Here is a 20,160-nt window from a genome sequence, read left to right as displayed (position 1 = left end):
CTGACAAAATTGTAAGAATAGTACCAAAAAGGGAGAGCTGAAGTTAATTACTCCAGTGATAGAAAGACTGTGCATTAGAATGTAGTACATTAGTTATGTACTCCATAGTATTTTCAATTTTTGAATACTGAGATGAACAAAACAGACATGAACAGCCACTAGCATTTCTATTTACGCATTTATATACTATGTGTTTTATGAGTAAGGAGACTCTACTACACAAATCAACTTTCTAGTTACAGAAAGCACTCTTTGCTCTCAACAGAGTACAAATGTCAGGTATCAGATATACTGATGTTTCTTTGGACATAAAACCAGTGGATGTTTCCTAGTCTGGTTTTCAGGATGTCACCTCTGCGTTAAGCTGTTTATCCATCTTGATACGGTGTTGAACTTCTGGTTCAAAACCAAATGAAATGGCAGTAGATGTTTCAAACATAGTTGTCTAAATATTTTCACACTATGTGTTCAGACTAAAGAGAAAGACTTAAATGAACGGTTCTTCTAAGAGAAAGATGTGTTTAACATTCTCTTTAGCAGCAGTTGCCTGTGCTTCAACACACTGAAGCACACAGTGCCCTTTCTTGTCTTTTGGGAATGTTATGGGAGAAAGGAAACTGAAAATACTGTTGCTGGGTTTAGGGGAAGAAAGGATATAAAGGATTCATCTATAGGAAAAAATTTGCTTGTTACTTTTTCTAGTTCTGAAATTACTTGATTCGTTTTTTTTTAAATCAGTGTTCTTCAATTACCCAAGGTAAGACAAACTTCACCATGAGGGTAGGAGTGATTGAGACCCATTACTCCCATTCAATTGTTCCCAGTGTGATAGTGCAAGATGCCAGTGAGGATCCTAAACCAACAGACAAAAGGGAAAACAGGTATGTTAAATGTACTATTTTGTGTCTGTTTGGGTTTTATTCTGTGATAATTTGAATAGGATTAACTAAGCACAGGCACTTGCCATCATCTAATTTTTTTTACCATCTAATTAATTTTTTAAGATTATGATATATTATTTATTGTAAATATTTAGAAGATTAAAATCTGGGCTCTTGCAATTTCCTTAGATACCTTAGCCCATGATTAAAATGGTGAGAAACAGTCTGTGACAATATTGATTAAATGATTTTGGTTTTTTTGTATTTCAGCAGATATCATGTAACTCTGTTTTTTGCTATTCCCCAGGCAATGGTATCTACCCAGTGCATTTGCACAGTACAATATTAACAACAATAGTAATAAAGGCGAGTAAGTATCCTTGCCATTTCATAAAATGAGAGTAATGCAATAATGTTTGTTTAAGCAGCAATGATGATTGAGATATATATTTAATAAGTTCTTTGTAAAGTCATGACATTCAAGTAATCCCAAGAGATTGCACGTACGTTTTAACTTCATGTACATCAATTATGATGATCATTCTCAATACTAAAATTATTGGTATTACATCTACAAATTTAAAATAAAAGTAGTGCTATGTGAATACAGTAAGCAAAACAGTTCTGAAGGCCAAACACCTGAGTATAATGTTATCCTTAATGAATTCAGATGACTCAAACAAATGTGGAAGCAAGAGGTATGTGCATCCCATGACCCTATCATATTTTAATTTTCCTTAGGGAGGAGAAGAAAAAGAAAAAAGAAAAGAAGGGGTAAGACAAAGAGTAATACTGCTACTATTTCTAAGATATTTAATCTCTTTCTAAATATGTTTTAACTTAGTCCGTAACAACTGAAAATGTACATCTATTTCTTAGCAAGTCAGAAAGAAAAAAGGATGGAGAAACAAAAAAGAATAAGGACAAAAAGGAGAAAAACAAAAATAAAGATAAGTCCAAGAACACAGAAGAGTAAGTATTTTTCATTTAAGTCCTCCTGTTAGTCTAACAAAATTGCTTTTTATGTAAAATCAAATCCATTCATGGACATCCTGTAAACAAGGTGCTTATACTCTAGTGAATGAGTGTTCAGACTTCTGCTCTTCCTAGAGCAGAGCTGTTTTGATTTAACTTCATATGCAGACAATAGAAATACGCATGTGTGAAACTGGTCTGAAAAGAAAAAAATCAAGAAAATCCTCCTTTGTATTGTGATTATCACATATTTTCTGGATAACACTCTGAAGCAAAAGATATGCCAGTGTAAAGCAATCTCTTCCACACATAAGGGTACCTACATCAAGTAAACTCTTGCTTGGTGAATTCATAATTTTCTGGCCAAGGAAGAGAAACTTAAAATAACGCAGTAGGAACTTTTGTTGTATGATTTCATGTTCTTTGGTTTCTTTATGTAAACTATGCCAATGTTTCATCTCTCCCAGAGCTGGACTTTTCCCAATGAGAAAGTCATGATTATTCCCACTTCTTTAAACATGAGTAGTAGCCACATAATCCTTTTATTTTTTGAAATATGATTAAGTCAATTATCAGATAAGATAGTTAACTGGGTAGGAAACCATTAAAAGTAACTTTAAAAGATTGAAATTACATGTGCCACTGTAAACTGAAATGAAACTGCCAAGATGATTTTGCTCAGCAAAATCTAGATTCTAAAGCCTGCAACCTAAGTCACACCTAACAAGCAGCTTCATGTTCTCTGTGTATTCAAGCAAGGAAGCTTAGCTTTAATAAAGACTGTTTATTTTACAGTAACAATTTCGGGAACACTTCATTCCTCAAAAATTGTTATGTGTTTTTTAAGTCTCTCATTACGTCTCCTTTTGTTGTTGTTTTTGTTTGTTTGTTTGTTTGTTTTTTGTTTGTTTTTTTCCTGACAATCACTTAGGGAGAAGAAAGAGATTTTCATTATTGATCCAGCAGGAAATATGTATTACAATTGGTTGTTTTGCATCACAATGCCTGTCATGTACAACTGGACCATGATTATTGCTAGGTGATGTACTGTTTTAATGACTACATAAAACTTCTGGCAAATTGTATTATCCCTAAATAGATTTAAAAAATATTTTACTTATTAATGACTTCATGCAAATATTTAATTTTTACATGGTAATTTAATTTTGTCTTTTCCTATTCAGAGCCTGTTTTGATGAGCTTCAGCACGACTATTTAGCAATATGGTTTATTATTGACTACGTTTCTGATGTCATCTATATTGCTGACATGTTCGTACGGACAAGAACAGGTAAGTATACTCAATGATTAATTATTCCTCTTCACATATTTATGCCAGGTGGGGTCAAATATTTAGAATACTACTACCCTTATTACCTGGGTATCCTTGAGGAGGTGTGATAGTAAAAAAGATACTGAGAGAGATCTCTGAAAGACTGTAATCGGTGACCTGTAAAAATAGGAGAAACTGATGTATACATAAAGCCTGAGGTAAGCTAGGCATGAAGTAAGCTAGATACAAGCTGTTCTGCCTGCAGCTGCCTCAGCAAGACAAAATTAACATGTGATGTGGCCAAGTGAAAATCAAGGATTCTGAAGAACTAGCACCTATATCTGGATTCTGTATTTAAGGAGATTCAAATGTTTTCTTGATTTTCAAGACCACTGTGCAAAAAAGACATCCAATTTGCTTCAGATGCAACTGTTTCTTTTAAAATCTTATCCTACCTCCAGAACTACTGAGTAGATAAACTAAATATGGAACTGGAATTCCCATGTTCAATTTCTTTCCCTGTGGAGTTTTTTTGAGGGTTGTTATTTTCTTTTTCAGATGTTCAGCGTAATGGAAAAGTGGAGGGAAAAAAATTAGTGCTAGAAATGTTTAATTTTCAAAACTATAATTTAGATTAAGTTGAACCATATAGAAAAAAGTTGAATATTTTGAAATAAGAAAACTGTTTATTAAAAAGTAAGAGAAGTTATGTACCATCTGGAATTTGTACTTAAAATATTTTTGAAGTATATTTGGATTGACATTAAACACAATACAGTTGAAGTTGTAACATTTTTTATTATTTACAATTTGATTTTAGGTTACCTGGAGCAAGGTCTTCTGGTGAAAGAAGAACAGAAGCTTCGAGAGAAATATAAGGCATCTTTTCAATTCAAATTAGATTTTCTGTCAATCATACCAACCGATATCTTATACTTTAAGTTAGGACTGAATTACCCAGAATTGAGAATAAATAGGCTACTCAGAGTAGCTCGGATGTTTGAATTCTTCCAGCGAACAGAAACAAGGACAAACTACCCAAATATCTTCAGGATCTCTAACCTTGTCATGTACATTGTGATTATTATTCACTGGAATGCCTGTGTGTACTACTCGATCTCGAAAGCCATTGGATTTGGGGCTGACACGTGGGTCTACCCCAACACCTCTGATCCTGAATTTGCCCGTCTCATTAGAAAGTATGTCTACAGTCTCTACTGGTCAACACTGACCCTGACTACTATCGGTGAAACACCCCCTCCTGTAAGAGATTCTGAGTATTTCTTTGTGGTCGTTGACTTCTTGGTTGGAGTATTGATTTTTGCTACGATTGTTGGTAACGTGGGCTCCATGATCTCCAATATGAATGCTGCTAGAGCAGAGTTTCAAGCAAGGATTGATGCCATCAAGCAGTATATGCACTTTAGGAATGTGAGTAAAGACATGGAAAAAAGAGTTATAAAGTGGTTTGACTACCTGTGGACAAACAAGAAGGCTGTGGATGAAAGGGAGGTCTTGAAGTATCTGCCAGATAAATTAAGAGCAGAGATTGCAATCAATGTTCACCTGGAAACACTTAGAAAAGTTCGGATTTTTGCAGACTGTGAAGCTGGTCTGTTGGTTGAACTGGTTTTGAAACTCCAGCCCCAGGTATACAGTCCTGGAGATTATATTTGCAGAAAAGGAGATATTGGACGAGAGATGTACATTATCAAAGAAGGCAAGCTGGCAGTAGTTGCTGATGATGGAATTACCCAATTTGTGGTCCTAAGTGATGGCAGCTATTTTGGAGAAATCAGCATTCTTAATATCAAAGGTAGCAAAGCTGGCAACCGAAGAACAGCCAATATTAAAAGTATCGGATACTCTGACTTGTTTTGTCTGTCTAAAGACGATCTCATGGAGGCTTTAACAGAGTACCCAGATGCAAAGGCTATGCTGGAAGAAAAAGGAAAGCAAATCCTAATGAAAGATGGGTTGCTGGACATTGAAGTTGCAAATTTAGGAAGTGATCCTAAAGATCTGGAAGAGAAAGTCACCTACATGGAAGGAGCAATGGACAGGTTACAAACAAAGTTTGCCAGGTTGTTGGCTGAGTATGATGCTGCACAACAGAAACTGAAAAAAAGACTTACACAAATCGAGAAAATATTGAAGCCAGTTATAGAGCAAGAATTTGCAGACTTGGATCTGCAAGAAGCAGATGCATCCACAGAGAAGCCTGGATTTTCAAAAGCAGAATAAACCACTGAAAGTTGCCAATAAGACTTAGGGTCAAGTCCTGCATGGGGCTGAATACATTCACAGTATCACAGTATCACAGTATGTTAGAGATTGGAAGGGACCTCAAAAGATCATCTAGTCCAATCCCCCTGCCAGAGCAGGAACACCTAGATAAGGTTACACAGGAATGTGTCCAGGCGGGTTTTGAATGTCTCCAGAGAAGGAGACTCCACAACCCCCTTGGGCAGCCTGTTCCAGTGTTCTGTCACCCTCACTGAGAAGAAGTTTCTTCTCAAGTTTAGGTGGAACCTCTTGTGTTCCAGTTTGTACCCATTACCCCTTGTCCTATCATTGTTTGCCACTGAGAAGAGCCTGGCTCCATCCTCATGGCACTCACCCTTTATATATTTATATACACTAATAAGGTCACCCCTCAGTCACCTCTTCTCCAAACTATAGAGACCCAGCTCCCTCAGCCTTTCCTCATAAGGGAGATGCTCCACTCCCTTAATCATCTAATCTTGATAGGATATGACTGTTAATTAGGAAAAAATATTTTTTGAGGTAATGTCACTGATTTCCTACAAACAGCACATATTTGGCGGGTTTTGAGAAGAAGAATAATAACTGAGAATGAGAACGTAAGGTAACACTTCGGTCTTGCAGATACAGGTGGTATTATTTGCTAATGCGTTATGTATTCTTTATGTAACTGCTCTATAGCAAATGCATTCAATCTATGTACAGTAATATCCTGTCAATATTAAAAGTTTTGCTGACTATTTTAAAATAATTTCTTTATGTCTACTTATGGAAAGAAGGAAAAATTTGCTTACAATTATATTGTCTGAAGTCAATATAGGCATGAACCATGATATTAAATTTGTGTATAAACAAATACATTTTAATATGTATTGATTAACGTAAGATGAATTAAGTATGGGATATATGAGTACTGAAGGCTATAAGATTTGGAAAATATTATTATTTCATTGGGCCCACCTTGGCTGATTTCTTGAAATGTAAGTGGGTGGTTTTAAATGAACCCTTTTGGAGACAATACAGGCAAAGGCTGGAATAGAGAATGGATAAAATACAACTTCTTGCAAGTATCGTTCTGAAAAATATGGATGGCTTAAAATCTAGCTGTTCTTTCCACAATAATAACAAATCCATAGTCTTGAAGACTGTTCTGCTCCATGTAATCATATGGCTGCTGAACACGGACTATCAAGTTTTTAAGATCTGTGAGTAAAAATTTTTATGTCCCTAGTGTAGCAGTCGTGGACACTGGCAGAGTGCAAGGAGCAGACATGACAGAAAGAGGCCAAACTCTCCCTATGGCATCTTCTGTAGCTGCTGTGGGGGAAAGAACATGACTAAATAGGGGGTTTTTTTCATTGATTAATAGGGTATTTCTTCATAACTACTACTAACATAGTAAAATATATTGTTTCATTTGTCAGATAGATTTTCAACTGCTTTAAAAGCATTATCTCCTTGGATTTTTCCCCTAATTTATGTATTTTTCCATTGGCAAAACTTGGCTTTATTAGTTGTGATGTCAGCTGGGCATTTTTAGTAGACTTTGATCATAGCCACTTAATGTTGGAGAAGTTTGATGACAGAGAGTGAAGAAAGGGATTTCAAGGGATAATTTGGTGTTTAGGGCAATTTCATTATCCTGGGCAATTGTACTTCCACTCTTTATAAATATGTATGTAAATGTTACTATTATATATAAGTATACTATACTTGATAATATCTCTATACCTTCATTCTTCTCCATAATAAGATGGAGATATTATAAATTGGATCTTTTGTACAATGAATTCTTTTCATTGTTTCATTAAAGACTCTACCTTTGCACACAAGAACAATTGTTATGCTGGCATTTAACTATATCGTGAATGTTAGAGTTTGCAATAAGCATTCTTCTAATTCAGGTCTTGAATATAATTTGCAATCTCTATGGCAGCAGCATCCTGTAGGGCTGTGTCATATTTTACTAGGCACTTAGGAAGCACTTTTCTCCCTTGTTGAAGTTTAAGACTTTGTATTAGAGAAATGTGTGACAAGTTTTAACTAATAAAGGCAGAGCTCTACTGTTCATATTTTTTTCTTTTATTGATACTTCAGTCTAACATGAGTTGCAGTCACTAGCTGCCCCTTTCTTGGGAATAAAAACAAGTCTAAACACTACAAAATAAAACAGAAAACCAGAATTGAGCTCCGGTAGTTTACTTACCATTTTCAGACTCTTTATGATTGGAAATCTGTTATTATTTCACTTGTACAATCACGTATTTGCTGAAAAAAACCACCACCTCTCTCCCCTCCCTCCCAAACCCCGCTAAATGCAGTTCCTCCTGGCACAAGGCAGAACAGAAGTGCTGTAAGTGCTATATGTTATTTATATTTATGTTTTCTAAAATTCAAAGTATTTCAACTGGCCCCTACTTGTCAGATCTCTTCAGGAGGCACACAGGTACCTCAATATGTATTTTTGTGTAGTAAAACCTGGGTATGCTTCAGTGAAGTTTCTAAACACGCCTTGTGGCTGATTTTTAACTCACATGCTCAGAAGAAGGGCTACGAAGAAAACACATGCAAGAGCTGCACCCTGCAGACATAGCTGCCAGAAATGTACTCTGGATACAAGGAGGCTCAGGGGACAGTTTGTCGCTCTCTACAACTACCTGAAAGGAGCTTGTAGTGAGCTGTGTGCCAGAGTCTTCTCCCAGGCAACAAGCAATAGGACAAGAGGAAATGCTCCATCCCTGGCGGTGTTCAAGGTCAGGCTGGACAGAGCCTTGAATGGTTTAGTGGGAGGTGTCCCTGTCCATGGCAGGGGGGTTGGAACTAGATGATCTTAAGGTCCTTTCCAACCCTAACTATTCTATGATTCTATGAAATGGGCTGAAGTTGTGCCGGGGGGGCTTATACAGGATATCAGGATAAATTCTTCACCAGAAGGGTTGCCAGGAATTGGAACAGGCTGCCCAGGGAGGTGGTGGAGTCACCATCCCTGGAGATGTCTAAAAGATTATATAGATGTGCTGAGGGACATGGCTTAGTGGTGGACTTGGCAATGCTGGGTTACTGGCTGGACTCGATGATCTTAAAGTTCTTTTCCAACCTAACAATTCAGGGACAGACATCTGAAGCCCTTACTTCTGAGGCCAGAGAAGCACGCAAAAAGAAACTCAAGCATCAGGTAATAGAGGCCCGCAGCCCGTGCGCTACCACACACCCGTTCCGGCCATCGGGCACGCCGGTACGGCCACCCCCTCAGGTGACTTCGAGCTCCGGTCCAGTAAGGACTGGGGTCGCGTGGCGCCCCGCTGCACACTGGGTGTTGGAGTCCCCTCGCCCCGCCCGCGCGGTGCACGCTGGGAGCTGTAGTCGCGGAGCTCACGGGGGCTGTGCCGCCTCCGTTGCCACACCCTGACGGAGGGGCTGGCGTGCAGAGGTGGCCTTGGGTCGGCTTCAGCCGCCGGCGTGAGGAGGGCTCGGCCTCTCTCCGCCGTTCCTCGCTCACTGGCGGGGGAGAGATGGAGGCGCCCTGGCGCCAGGGCGGTAGGGGCCGCGGCCGTGCCAGGCCCGGGGAAGGGCTCGCTGCCCGTGCAGGGGCAGCTGCCCGGCCCCCGGCTGCCAGGGCTCGCGGTGGTGCCTGCGCTACGGCCGCGGGGAGTAGCAGTGAGGCGGCCAGCGGTGAGTGTCTTGTTCTCCTCCTTACCCCTGTCCGTCCGGGGGCTGCGGGGCGCCGGGCTGGGGAGCCGGCTGTGGCCAGTAGCGCAGCCGGGCCTCGGGGAGCCCCCGCGAATGCTCAGGTCGGGGCTCTCTCCGTCGTCGTGTGGAGGGAAGGCGGGCGGGGGACGCTTGTGTGGCTGGCGGGCCCGGCTCGTCTCCTTGCCGCTCGGCGGCAGCCAGCCATGGTGTTCGCCATGTGCCGCCACTGCCTGTGGGCACCACCGGGGGAAACGCGGGGCCCGGGCAGCGGGGCGCGGGGCTGTGTCCTCCCCAGGTGCAGGGTTAGAGCCCTTCAAGCTGAAGAAGTCTAAAGTAATGGACCAGCTGTTTTTCAGTGCGGTTGGAAATACTCGGGAGAGTGCTGCCCACTAGGGACAAGCGTGAGGTACTCGGGTCAGAGTGACACGGTGCGGGCTGCCGTGTGCATGGGCGTGCTGCGGGTGCAAGTTAATACTTTGCAGGTGGAGAAGTGCCAAATAGTGAGCTCTTTTAAATGGCATCACAGGTTCTTAAGGAAAGCCCTAAAACTAGACTTGACACAACCCCAGTAAATATATTGGGTGCAGTAGTCTAATATGGAAAAGTAAGAATCCTGTGATATGCTGAAGACCTTTATATCTCTGTGATATGTTATCTTAAAGGTACTTTGTTTTATTATGAGCTCTGTTAAATTACATATTCTTTTTTTCATGTGAGAATCTTCCTCTATTTCACATGCAGTACCTTCAACTAAAGCTGCTAATACCCTGTCGTGTTCAGTGTTTCCATCTGTGAAGTACTGTGAACCCAGTATTACATTAAAGAGTTGTTGGGTGGAGGGAGATCAATAAAGTAATAATTTAAAAAATCCCAAATGCTGGGAGAGGCAGCTGTACACAAATCATAACAATTGCACTTGTCAAGAATTGCCTGGGGCCTTTTAGTGTATGTGTGTTTGTGGGGTCTTTTTTGTTTTTATCAGTTTTGTTTTCTTCCTCATGCCATGAAAGTTGTGTCTGTGTGAGATGTGTGTTGTGGGTTTTTTAAAGTATCCCTTTCATAAAGCAGCATTATAGATGCATATATTCTAGTCTGTCTGGTTGGATTTGTCAGCAGTAATTGACAAATAATAATTCCTCCTGTGAATTTTATGGGTAATGCACATTAAAGAAGAAGATACAATTTATCTCTTCTTGTGTGTTATTGAAAATGTAGCAACATAGTGCCCTTAAAAGCATGAAATCATCAAACTCCTTAAAGAAAAGGACAGTTGAAAGTATGTAGACCTGAATATGGTGTTATGAGTAACTGTTATGGTATTAATCTGTTCTCTTAATAGAATTATCTTCACAGAAGAAATTTGATGAAATTAAGAAGGCTAATCAGGCTGCAGCAAAAAAGCTAATTGAAGACCAGTTTAGCTCCTCATCTGAAGAGGATGATGAAGATGCTGAAGTAAAACAAGGAAAGATTTTGGCCAAAACATTTACCATTTACACTAGTCAAACTGGTAAATTTTTTTCATTTATTTACTTTTCTTTCAGTATGAAAGCTTAAACAATAATGCATTATTGGCTGTGTATTAAAAATTTTCCATAATTGGAGGGAAAGCACTTTATTCTTATGTCTTGTATTAAAAATACTTGTTCCCAGCGATGCATGCTGGCAGTACGTCTTGCCTTCTTAGGCAGAATCAATGGTATAGTTTTGAAACTGTCTTAAGTACTTCTAATAATGTAGTTTTGTAATAATATATGACTGGCTTCTGTTCAGAGGAAAAAAAAATACATTTTTACAGCAGTCTCAACATGTGTAGAATAGCAGATCAAACATTACTGATTGCTTTAAAAATCTTTATACATTAAAGATGGAGATGCAAGTGAACTGGAACGTACAAGACAGTACATGAATGAAGCTTTTCAGTCAGGGGCTATGACATGTCTGATCTGCATTGCCTCAGTTAAAAGGAACCAAGCTGTAAGTATTTTTCAGTAGTCTTTTAGAATAAAGCAGATATAACTGAGTAACTTGTGTTTAATTATATTACTAAGGTGATTCTTGGTATTGGTGTTTTTAAATTGGTAGAGTACTGAATGCAACATTCGACATCTTTGGATTTTTCAAATGTTTGAAGAATAAGTGCTTAAATATATATAGCTTGTAATCAGAATGTGGAATTTTTGACATACGTCTGTTATCCTAATGTAAAATAGTTATTTCTAAATTACAGAGAGTAGCAAATGGAAAAGTGCAGTACTTGAAGGCCGGTGCTTGCAATGATATGTGCAATAAGCTACGTTGTAGCAAATACCAAGGCAAGAAATAGGAAGCTAGGAAATATTATTGCTGGATTTATAGCAGGGGACCCAAGATAAACTTTGCTGCTCCAAATGCTAATCAGGTGAAAGAGAAAGGTGGCATATCTGAGAAGGTTGACTTACTTAATATAGCTACATTTTTTGTGGGAGAGATTTCAGGACAAATCTTTTTCACTTTCATTGTTATGTATCAATGTCCCTTTGATGTTCAAAGGCCCAACCGTGTTCCTGTTGGTTACTTGAATCTGTTATGTTTGCAGCTGTATGTTTGATATTAAAAGAAAAAAAAAAGTGCAGAAAATCTTGAGCTTCTTATGCTAGATGTACATGGACTACAAGTATCCAATGAAAATGTAATAATTAGCTTTTTTTTTCTTAGAAAGAAATATAATGTTTTGTATGAATTTTTAACATACTTAATCCGTATTTCCTCAGACCTTAATGTCTGTGTTTAACTTTATTTTTAAGTTCTGTGTCTCTTGAGAGTTAATCTTATCTCAGCAGAAGTGAGCTGATTTTATAATTAAGTGGTTTGTTAGTTATCTTGAATCTATGACATTTCAGTCAAGTGTGTTTATTTTCTTAATGTCTCCTGTTTAGCTTTAGTTTTGGGGAGTTACTTACTGTACTTTTACAAACTTACATCGTTGCCTTTGTCCTCTCTTAAGTTATGGGGAAATTCTTGTTTTCACAGTATAATTTATACTGTGAAATATACATAGCAATGTCATAAGTTGTTAAAAAATAAGTAAATGAAAACTGATTATTTTCTGCTACTTTTCTCTTACCAAATATCAGTATGTGTAAAGTTTCCAAGTCATAAAACTGCATTTTTGTTATTTAAATAGCTTTTCAGCAGCAGGCTCTTAGGGAAGTACGGTGATTTCACTCCAGAGCTGACAGAGAGGTACACTGGGAACAACAACATAAATGCTTGGTGATGGATGCAGGGTACTGGCAAAATCAACTCTTTTAAGCAGATTTGCTTTTAATTCTGTTTCATTTTATACCTCTCTTGCTCTTTGAACAGAAGACACTAAGCTGAAAGCACGCTTCCAATCAGAACTTATTCTTACCAGCACTGTATGTAAATCCTGAAGTTTGAAAGGGAAATAAAATCTTATTAGTACTTCTGCTGCCGAGATGTTTAGAGACCTAGTGTATGGGATGGGGAGAGCTGAGCTTGTTTAGTCTGGTAGAGAGGAGACAAAGGGATGTTGTCCAAGGATGTTGTGATTGCTCCATCCCTGGCGATGTTCAAGGCCAGGTTGGACGGAGTCTTGGGTGACATTGTTTAGTGCGAGGTGTCCTTGTCCATGGCAGGGGGGTTGGAACTAGATGATCTTAATGTCCTTTCCAACCCTACCTATTCTATGATACAGTTGCAGCCTCTGTTCAGTTGGAGTTGTGAAGGTGATTAAAGCCAAAGTCATCTTTATGGCGACAGGAGCGTAATAAGGGACAATGGCACAAACTGGGGCTTGGGGGGTGTAGATTGGGTGCTAGGAAGGGAGCGTGACACTTGGAGTAAGTTGCCCAGGATGGTTGGTTGTGGAATCCCCATCCTTCAGGATTTTCCAACTTTGCTAGGCAAAGCTGTGAGTGAGCTAAGTTGGCAATAGCCTTACTTTGGGAATGAGGTTGTGCTACATGATCACCAACAGTGTGTTTAAATCAATATTTCTATGATTGTGAGCATTTTGGGCTCTGTATGCCGTTGCAAAAATTTCCCAGAGGAACGGGAAAACAGATTATAGGTATGAATCAGGAACAGTAAAACTGCCTGTATTAATCTAACATTAGGTATAATCTATTTTTGGAAACCCATTTTTTAAATGGAAAAATAGCAATCTTGTATTTCTTTAGATACTGCAGATGTTCATCAACAGAAACAAAAATAAATACAATATAAAGCAGTTGACACTTATATCTGCTCTTTAGGTCTGGAGCTGTTGTGGATGCTTTTGTATATTTCACCTGGTGTGTATCCAGAAGTGGGCCAAGGACAGCCTTTTTCTTGTGTCTTCTGTGACAGATGATGATTTTGGGAAGAAGGATTATCCCTGGCCATGGTGAGCTTTTCATGGTACACTTAAAAAGATACTTTGCTTAGACTGACTTTGCTTTTTTTTGAATTATTTTTAAGTTTTCGTTAAGATGATTCAGGAGTATTTCAAGAGATATTAAAAACCTGCTGCATCAAAGTTGTTTTTGAGAAGGTAACTTATTTCGCATGTATCTCAGCTTCTAATACTTGTTTCTGAATTGCTTTCCATATTTGTCTGTTACTTTTAAAGTTGGCACTGTGAAATAAATGAAACAAACAAAACCAAAAAATCCCCAATGGTTCTAAAATAGCAAGATTTAGAGATTTATTATTTTTTTAGTCTCTGTATAACTCAAGCACTAAAGCCAGTCTTGCAGTTTTGTGTGGGATTGTATAAAGAAGAAGGTAGTATTGTTGCTGTATGAATAATGAAGTTTGCTTTCTCAGTAGTTTTGTGTCTGAAAGTTCATTCAAGGTTTCTTTTTGCATGTTTGTTCTGTGCTTTATTTGCCCACTTACTTTCATGTGGAAACTTATAGTAATATCCGTGAGACAGAGTCTTCTGTCAGATTTGATTGCAAGGGCCTGGTGGATTCAAAAGCTCTGTTAATGGATCTCCGAGAACAGGAAATAAGATACAAGCTTTTTGGCTGGCAGTGTCCAGGTTGATAATGCCTATTTTACTACAGTTCTACTACTAGCTTTATGTTTAAGCAAAATGTTTATAATGAAAACAGTTTCAAGGAAATGGTAATTTATTTAACTTTTAAGCACGAGATAAAACTGCAATCACTATGGATAAGTGGTGTACGGCCTATAATGTATTATATAGGGGCAAATCGACATTATGTTTGATAAAAATGAGTACATAGGTCTTTCAAAGCTTCTGTTCTTCTCTGAGGAAGAGCTCCTTGTCTGTTGTCTTCTCCTGTTGTAGCCAGAAATGGGAGGTGCTTTGTTTCTTTTTCCTTGTATTGCATTCCTTAACCATGGCTTGCTCCAGAGATCCTTTAAAACCTGTGGCACTAACAAGTTGGAGTCTGTCTATGCTTAGGAATAATGTATTTTTTACTGTGTGACACCTTCAAGGATAACAAATAAAGATGTGCATCTTATAATAGCTAAGATGCTGACCTGATACAATCTAAAATCTTTCAGATAAAATTTTAAATATTATGCATAGTTCAGTTAGCATTACTAACTCTTGTTTTACGTGGCTTATAAATTGCCACTGGTAAACCCCTATTTTTTATCTCTTTTGACTGGTTCTGTTTAAGTGGGTTAACTCTTTGTTGCATACATTCCTTTGGTATTACTTGGCATAAAAATTGTTCTGTATGCTTCCTACACCAAGAAAAAGGATTGCAGTGATAGGACAATTCCTGAGACGTTCTAATGAATGTATTGTAAAATCTATAGCAAGACTGTTATTGTATATTATAAATTTAGTTATGTTGTTATTGGTTACATTTGTTGTAAAAATGTTAATTGGTAGCCTGGTGACAATCTTGGGAAACTGAAAAGATAAAAACTACTTTTCTTTTTAAAAAAATCTTAATAAAATTGCTTTTCTATTCACTCCCTTTTCACTTTGTTGTAGTCCAAAATGCAGGTTTGAATACAAACGGTCTGAAACTCCCAGTAGGTATTACTGTTACTGTGGAAAAGTGGAGAATCCAACACTGGACCCATGGCTGGTACCTCACTCCTGTGGGCAGATATGTGAGAGGGAATTCAAACCTCCTTGTGGTCATAAATGTTTGCTGCTTTGTCATCCAGGTAAACCCTTTAAGTCTCTTGGTTGTAGGACCTGCATTTATGCAGCTATTACATAGTTTGGTGTAAAATCTGCTAACTATATTTAAAATTCTCAGAGTAAACCAGATGTGTTCAAGGCTACATTCACTTAAATAGCCATTAGTGTGGTGTTCTTTTTCCTGTACTTAGGACCCTGTCCACCTTGCCCAAAGATGGTCACAACAACCTGTCACTGTAAGAAAGCTAAACCAGTGCCCCGAAGGTGCAGTGCCAAGGAATGGTCATGTCGCCTGCTGTGTGGACGAACACTGCTGTGTGGACAGCACACCTGTGAGAATCCCTGTCATGCAGGTAGACCTGCTCTCTTAAGCTTCAGAGGAGTAGCTGTTTGAATTGTTTAGATATGTCATTCTTTTGCAATTCCTACTCTCCATGTCACTTTGTAATTACACACAGGAGATTGTCAGCCTTGCCCACGAGTCAGTAAACAGCGATGCATCTGTGGAAGACGAACAGGAGAGAGACTTTGTGCAAGTCCTCAGTGGCAGTGTGACCAGGTGTGTTGAAGCTGTCCTTTTAAGCTTATTTCTCATCTTATGTAAAATTTTATTACTCAGTGTATTGAGGATTGGAAAAACTCATTAGGTAAGAAAATAAAATTATTTTTTTTAGGCTTTGAAAGTGCAGTCAGAAATGTAGCAACATTGTTTGAGAATGGATCTATTTGGTGGCCAGGTTAATTTCTGACAGTAGTCAAAATGCCACTGTTCTAGAATTATGCTGCTGGTAGCATTGAATTTGATCTTGAATATTCTCTTCTCTCATACTTGAGGGTGAAATTTCAGTTGCTGTCTTGAAAATTTAGCATGAAACCACGGCTTTGTAGCGTTTCATGCTTCATTCTAGTTATTGTAACAGAATGAAAGCTTTGATTCGTTCTTTGAAGTGTATTTACAGCTCATGCTTAGGACCAAGGCAACGGATTGACAGATTAAAAAATAATTTTTAAACAAAATTGAGTGGCAGGGGTGAGATAGCAGCAGGAGATACTTGGTCATTACAATCCCAGTAAGAAAGACACTCAGCCTTGGTAAAGTATCAATTAAAATGCAGTTTATCTCAGCTAACACTATAGAAAAAGGGAGCATAATATAAATAATAGCATAGCCCTTTAGATGCTAGGAGTCCCAAGCTGTTTAGCATTGAATGGGCATCTGATCCAGGTACAGGGTGCAATGCAGACCCCATCTGTAGAAAGGGTTACCCCATTTTGGTCATTGAAGCTGTTGAAGGATTTTGTTACAAGAAGGCAACTCTGTTTATCATTTCTACTGTCAAACAGGATGTTCAGATGAGAACTTCTTGCTGCACTTTTTAGATAAGGGCAAGGACGTGCAGATGGTATAATCACAGCTACCAAGCGGGAGCTGCCTTCAATCTCCCTTTGCTACTATAAGTTTATCCTGTGGCTAAGGAAAATGTGCTGCACAGTATGGGCCTGAAGGACAAGCTGTATGTGCAGCACAGGACAGGCCTGGGACTACTCAGGTTAACTGTTATGTGAATTACTAACTCCTCAATATACAGAGGGCTTCCAGTCAGGATCAGTTATTTGCTGAACTCAGCGAATATAAGATTTGTTAACAAAATTAAGAAAAAGGCATCTCTCACCCCTAGTTTATCCCCTTGGGTTGCATTGTCTTGATTTGTAATTCTGTTACATTCCATTCACTTGATTTCTCTGAGTTTTCCAGGTGTGTGGGAAGCGTTTGCCTTGTGGTAATCACACATGTGAACAAGTTTGTCATGCTGGTCCCTGTGGAGACTGTCCTCGTTCTGGGAAAAGGTCCTGTCCTTGTGGAAAATCAAGTAAGCGGCTCTTGGGTTTTGTGGGGGGTTTTTTTGTTGTTGTTTTTTGGGTTTTTTTTTTTCTTTCTTGGGGTTTTTTTTTTAATATACGTTTGTTTTCCTTCTCCTTTAAAAGCTAAAATAAGAAAACAAAAGTTATCCAGTCTTTGACAGTGAGTAGTTCAGATTAATTGTGCAGGGCATGAGCCATAAAAAGTTTTTACAAACAATGAACTCTGACAGCTTTTATTAACTCTTTTGCTTAATTCTGTCAAAGCTTTATTTAGTACCAGGGGTTTAATTGATGATGTGAGTAATTGAGTAATTCTAGAGAAGCTTTTAAAAAAAAGTGAGAGAATTGGCATTTGAACTCCTACTACACAGTGCATTTTGCTTTTTCTAAATATTTTTGCCTTTTTTTTTCCCCCCTAAATGTTTGCTCGTACTTCTCTCTCTTCATCTAGGGTTTACATTGCCTTGTACGGAAGATGTGCCCACCTGTGGTGATAGTTGTGACAAAGTTCTGGAATGTGGCATCCATAAGTGTTCACAGCGCTGTCATCGAGGTCCCTGTGAAATATGCAGACAGGTTAGTCTTACCCTAGCAAATTCACATTTTGTTAAGGCTTTTAAACACTGTATACCTGGAACAGTGCAAGTCTCCTGGGGAAAATGAAATCATATCTATCACAAAGTCTATGACTTTCTGTTCATTAAAAGCAACATGTTTTTTTTCCCTATTCCCCTCCTGCTCCAACACAATTCTGAATTAATAGTTGAGTTTTATGTATGTGAAATAATACATAGAGAAGTTTTTTATTGTTTCGGCTTGTTTTTTTTGATGTTTGGGGGTTTTTTTATTAATCATGGTCTAAAAGACACTTTTTTCCCTCAGCTCTTCTAGCTTCCTTAATGCTTTGTCTTGTGCTATTTCTTCATTAGTGAAATGGAAGATGCTGTAACAAAGCATTATTTCATTACTAGTAAGAAAATAATATTTTATTCTGGTCTGGGTCTATGGAGCTTCTGTGGTCTAGCCTATAAAGCTGTTGCTCTCTCTGCTCTCGCTTGTCTCTTCCTGGACCAGCTTTACTACAGAGTCTTTGGTGAATGTAGTTAGCACATGATAGCTGGGGTAAGGATCAGATAAATCTGGTCACCTACTTCTTAAATTATCTGTATACACAATGGATGAATCTGTTTTACTATGCAGGAAGGGTACTTTTTTTTTGTATGTTTTTTTTCTGCATTTACGCTTGTCATCTTGCACTACACACTTGAGTAGTTCTCTTGAAATGGCTTTCCCCTCAGTGAGACCAAAGTCACAGTGAGGTGCTGTCCAGAGCACAGTGTTTGCAATACCAACACAAGGTCCCCGAATAGTTATTTCACACAGAGGTTATCTGCTCAGAGCATTTGATATGCTTCCTGTTGTGATAAAGCACTGTAATGTTTTGTTCCCATGAAATTTTCTTTACAGCTGGTAAAAAAACATTTTATTTTCCACTCTTTTTTTTTTTTTTTTTGGTGTTAAAAATACCTTGCTTTTTCCCCCTATCTTGATGCCCAGGAAGTTGAAAAACAGTGCCGCTGTGGGAAGCACACTAAACGCATGCCATGTCATAAGCCATATCTGTGTGAAACAAAGTGTACTAAAATTCGTGATTGCCAAAAGCACCAATGTAGGAGAAAGGTAAGCGTCCAGGGATGATCTTTCTCAAACATATTGTTTAGGTAACTTTGTTTTTCTTTAGATACAATGTTTTGTATTATGTATAAATCACATCAATCTGTTGTTCCATTTCATGTTATTGTAAAGAGAGAAGAGTTTTCTTCAACATCAATCAAATTAGTTTGCAATGTACCAGAATTCTCTGAACAGCATGTCACCAAGGAAAACTCTGTGGCCTCAAAAACTGGGAGAGGGTTTTGACAACTTCCCTGTTTCAGAAGGCAGTTGTACTTTCAGGTACCGTAAGTCAGTCAGAGAAACTCTCTAAGGCTTGATCTGGAGTTTTAGAAAGTAGGCATTCTTTATTGCAGCCACTGGGCACACGGGTGAATAGTTTTGCAAAGGTGAGCACGCCTGATACTTGCTGACAGTGAGTATATGTTTTTAGCATACTCATGCATATTCATAGTGTTTCAAGGAACCAATTATAATATTTGCATTCTAATTACACATGTGCTTTCTTGCTGAGTGGAGTGGGTCTCTGGCTCTTCCTCACTGTGTTTACTGAATGACCTCGGCACTTGCACATGCTTGCAAGGTCCTAGTGCTGAGTTAGCAGTTGGTATGTCCTTGCTTCTGTTCTGTTCCAGGCTCGCTCCATGTTGGGCGCCACTGCTATCTTAAAGGCTGGCATCCTTGGTCTTATTTACTGTCTCCTTAGTTGTTATCAGTCTCATGATATTCCTTCCCCCATCAGCCAAACATTCCTTTCTCTGTACGTGTTAGCAAGCTAGAACAGTTTGCTGTATTCTACTATGTTAGTTTATAGACACACACACTATTAGTTTAAACCTACAGTTTAAACCTATAATACTTAAGTAGTTACTGATGCTTTATGCAATCTGGAGTAGTTAAATCAATTTATTTCATTTGTGGGAAGAGCTGGGAATCTCTCATAGCTTTGTAAGGGGCATACTCTAATTTTTGACAACCCAGTATTCCACAGCTGCTTCTAATATGCATTGCTGCAAGCAGCAGTGGTCTGACAATTTGGAATTTGAGTTTGGTTTCCCTTCTTATTTGAAATCATAGGAATGATTGATAGCTCAGATCTACCTTTTCAGTGTAGTGATTCAAGAAGACCTGAAAGTTGCCTGCTAGGTGTTAATTATGACATTACAGAAGTTGACTTCTTACCACAAAGAGGCATGAAAAAGTACAGGTTTATTCTTCAATTTTTTTGAGTGTTATTATTATTATTATTACTACAGTGAATTTCCTTTATGTGAATATGTAACAGAAGAAGTAAGTGCAATCTTGACATCTTTAATTTATGCTAAAAAATCCAGGTTTCTCTTCCTAGTTGCCATTTTTCCTTATAGCATTTGGAAGATGGGTACTTTTCAAGTTAATAGAAAAGGTGGGGCTCTCTG

At 38.4% G+C, this 20,160-nt stretch overlaps 2 protein-coding genes across 3 annotated transcripts in view; both read left to right on the top strand.

Moving 5' to 3' along the window:
- Window positions 1–774: 774 nt before the first annotated feature.
- On the top strand, window positions 775–5,373 carry CNGA1 (cyclic nucleotide gated channel subunit alpha 1; the record flags this gene model as incomplete). Its single annotated transcript, XM_080635563.1, has 7 exons — window positions 775–902; window positions 1,189–1,251; window positions 1,623–1,655; window positions 1,761–1,853; window positions 2,788–2,895; window positions 3,041–3,147; window positions 3,950–5,373. 7 exons carry the CDS (start codon window positions 775–777, stop codon window positions 5,371–5,373), a joined length of 1,956 nt encoding a protein of 651 aa, XP_080491689.1.
- A 3,518-nt stretch (window positions 5,374–8,891) lies between these two features.
- NFXL1 (nuclear transcription factor, X-box binding like 1) overlaps window positions 8,892–20,160 on the top strand; it is a gene marked incomplete at both ends in the record, with an annotated part of 44,253 nt that continues 32,984 nt past the window's right edge. Inside the window, 10 exons of one of the 2 annotated variants that reach the window (XM_080613097.1) lie at window positions 8,892–9,066; window positions 10,424–10,594; window positions 10,952–11,061; window positions 13,344–13,474; window positions 15,050–15,228; window positions 15,397–15,558; window positions 15,664–15,764; window positions 16,962–17,076; window positions 17,520–17,644; window positions 18,626–18,748. In XM_080613097.1, the coding sequence (XP_080469223.1) occupies window positions 8,907–9,066; window positions 10,424–10,594; window positions 10,952–11,061; window positions 13,344–13,474; window positions 15,050–15,228; window positions 15,397–15,558; window positions 15,664–15,764; window positions 16,962–17,076; window positions 17,520–17,644; window positions 18,626–18,748 (1,377 nt within the window). The remainder of the gene's footprint in view (window positions 9,067–10,423; window positions 10,595–10,951; window positions 11,062–13,343; window positions 13,475–15,049; window positions 15,229–15,396; window positions 15,559–15,663; window positions 15,765–16,961; window positions 17,077–17,519; window positions 17,645–18,625; window positions 18,749–20,160) is intronic. The other variant, XM_080613096.1, reaches the window with a different exon arrangement.

The sequence above is a fragment of the Psittacula echo genome, assembly GCF_963264785.1.
Source record: "Psittacula echo genome assembly, chromosome: 1".
Lineage (NCBI taxonomy): Eukaryota > Metazoa > Chordata > Aves > Psittaciformes > Psittacidae > Psittacula > Psittacula echo.
Note: the sequence above shows the minus strand (reverse complement) of the source record. Positions and strands in the feature narration are given on the sequence as shown.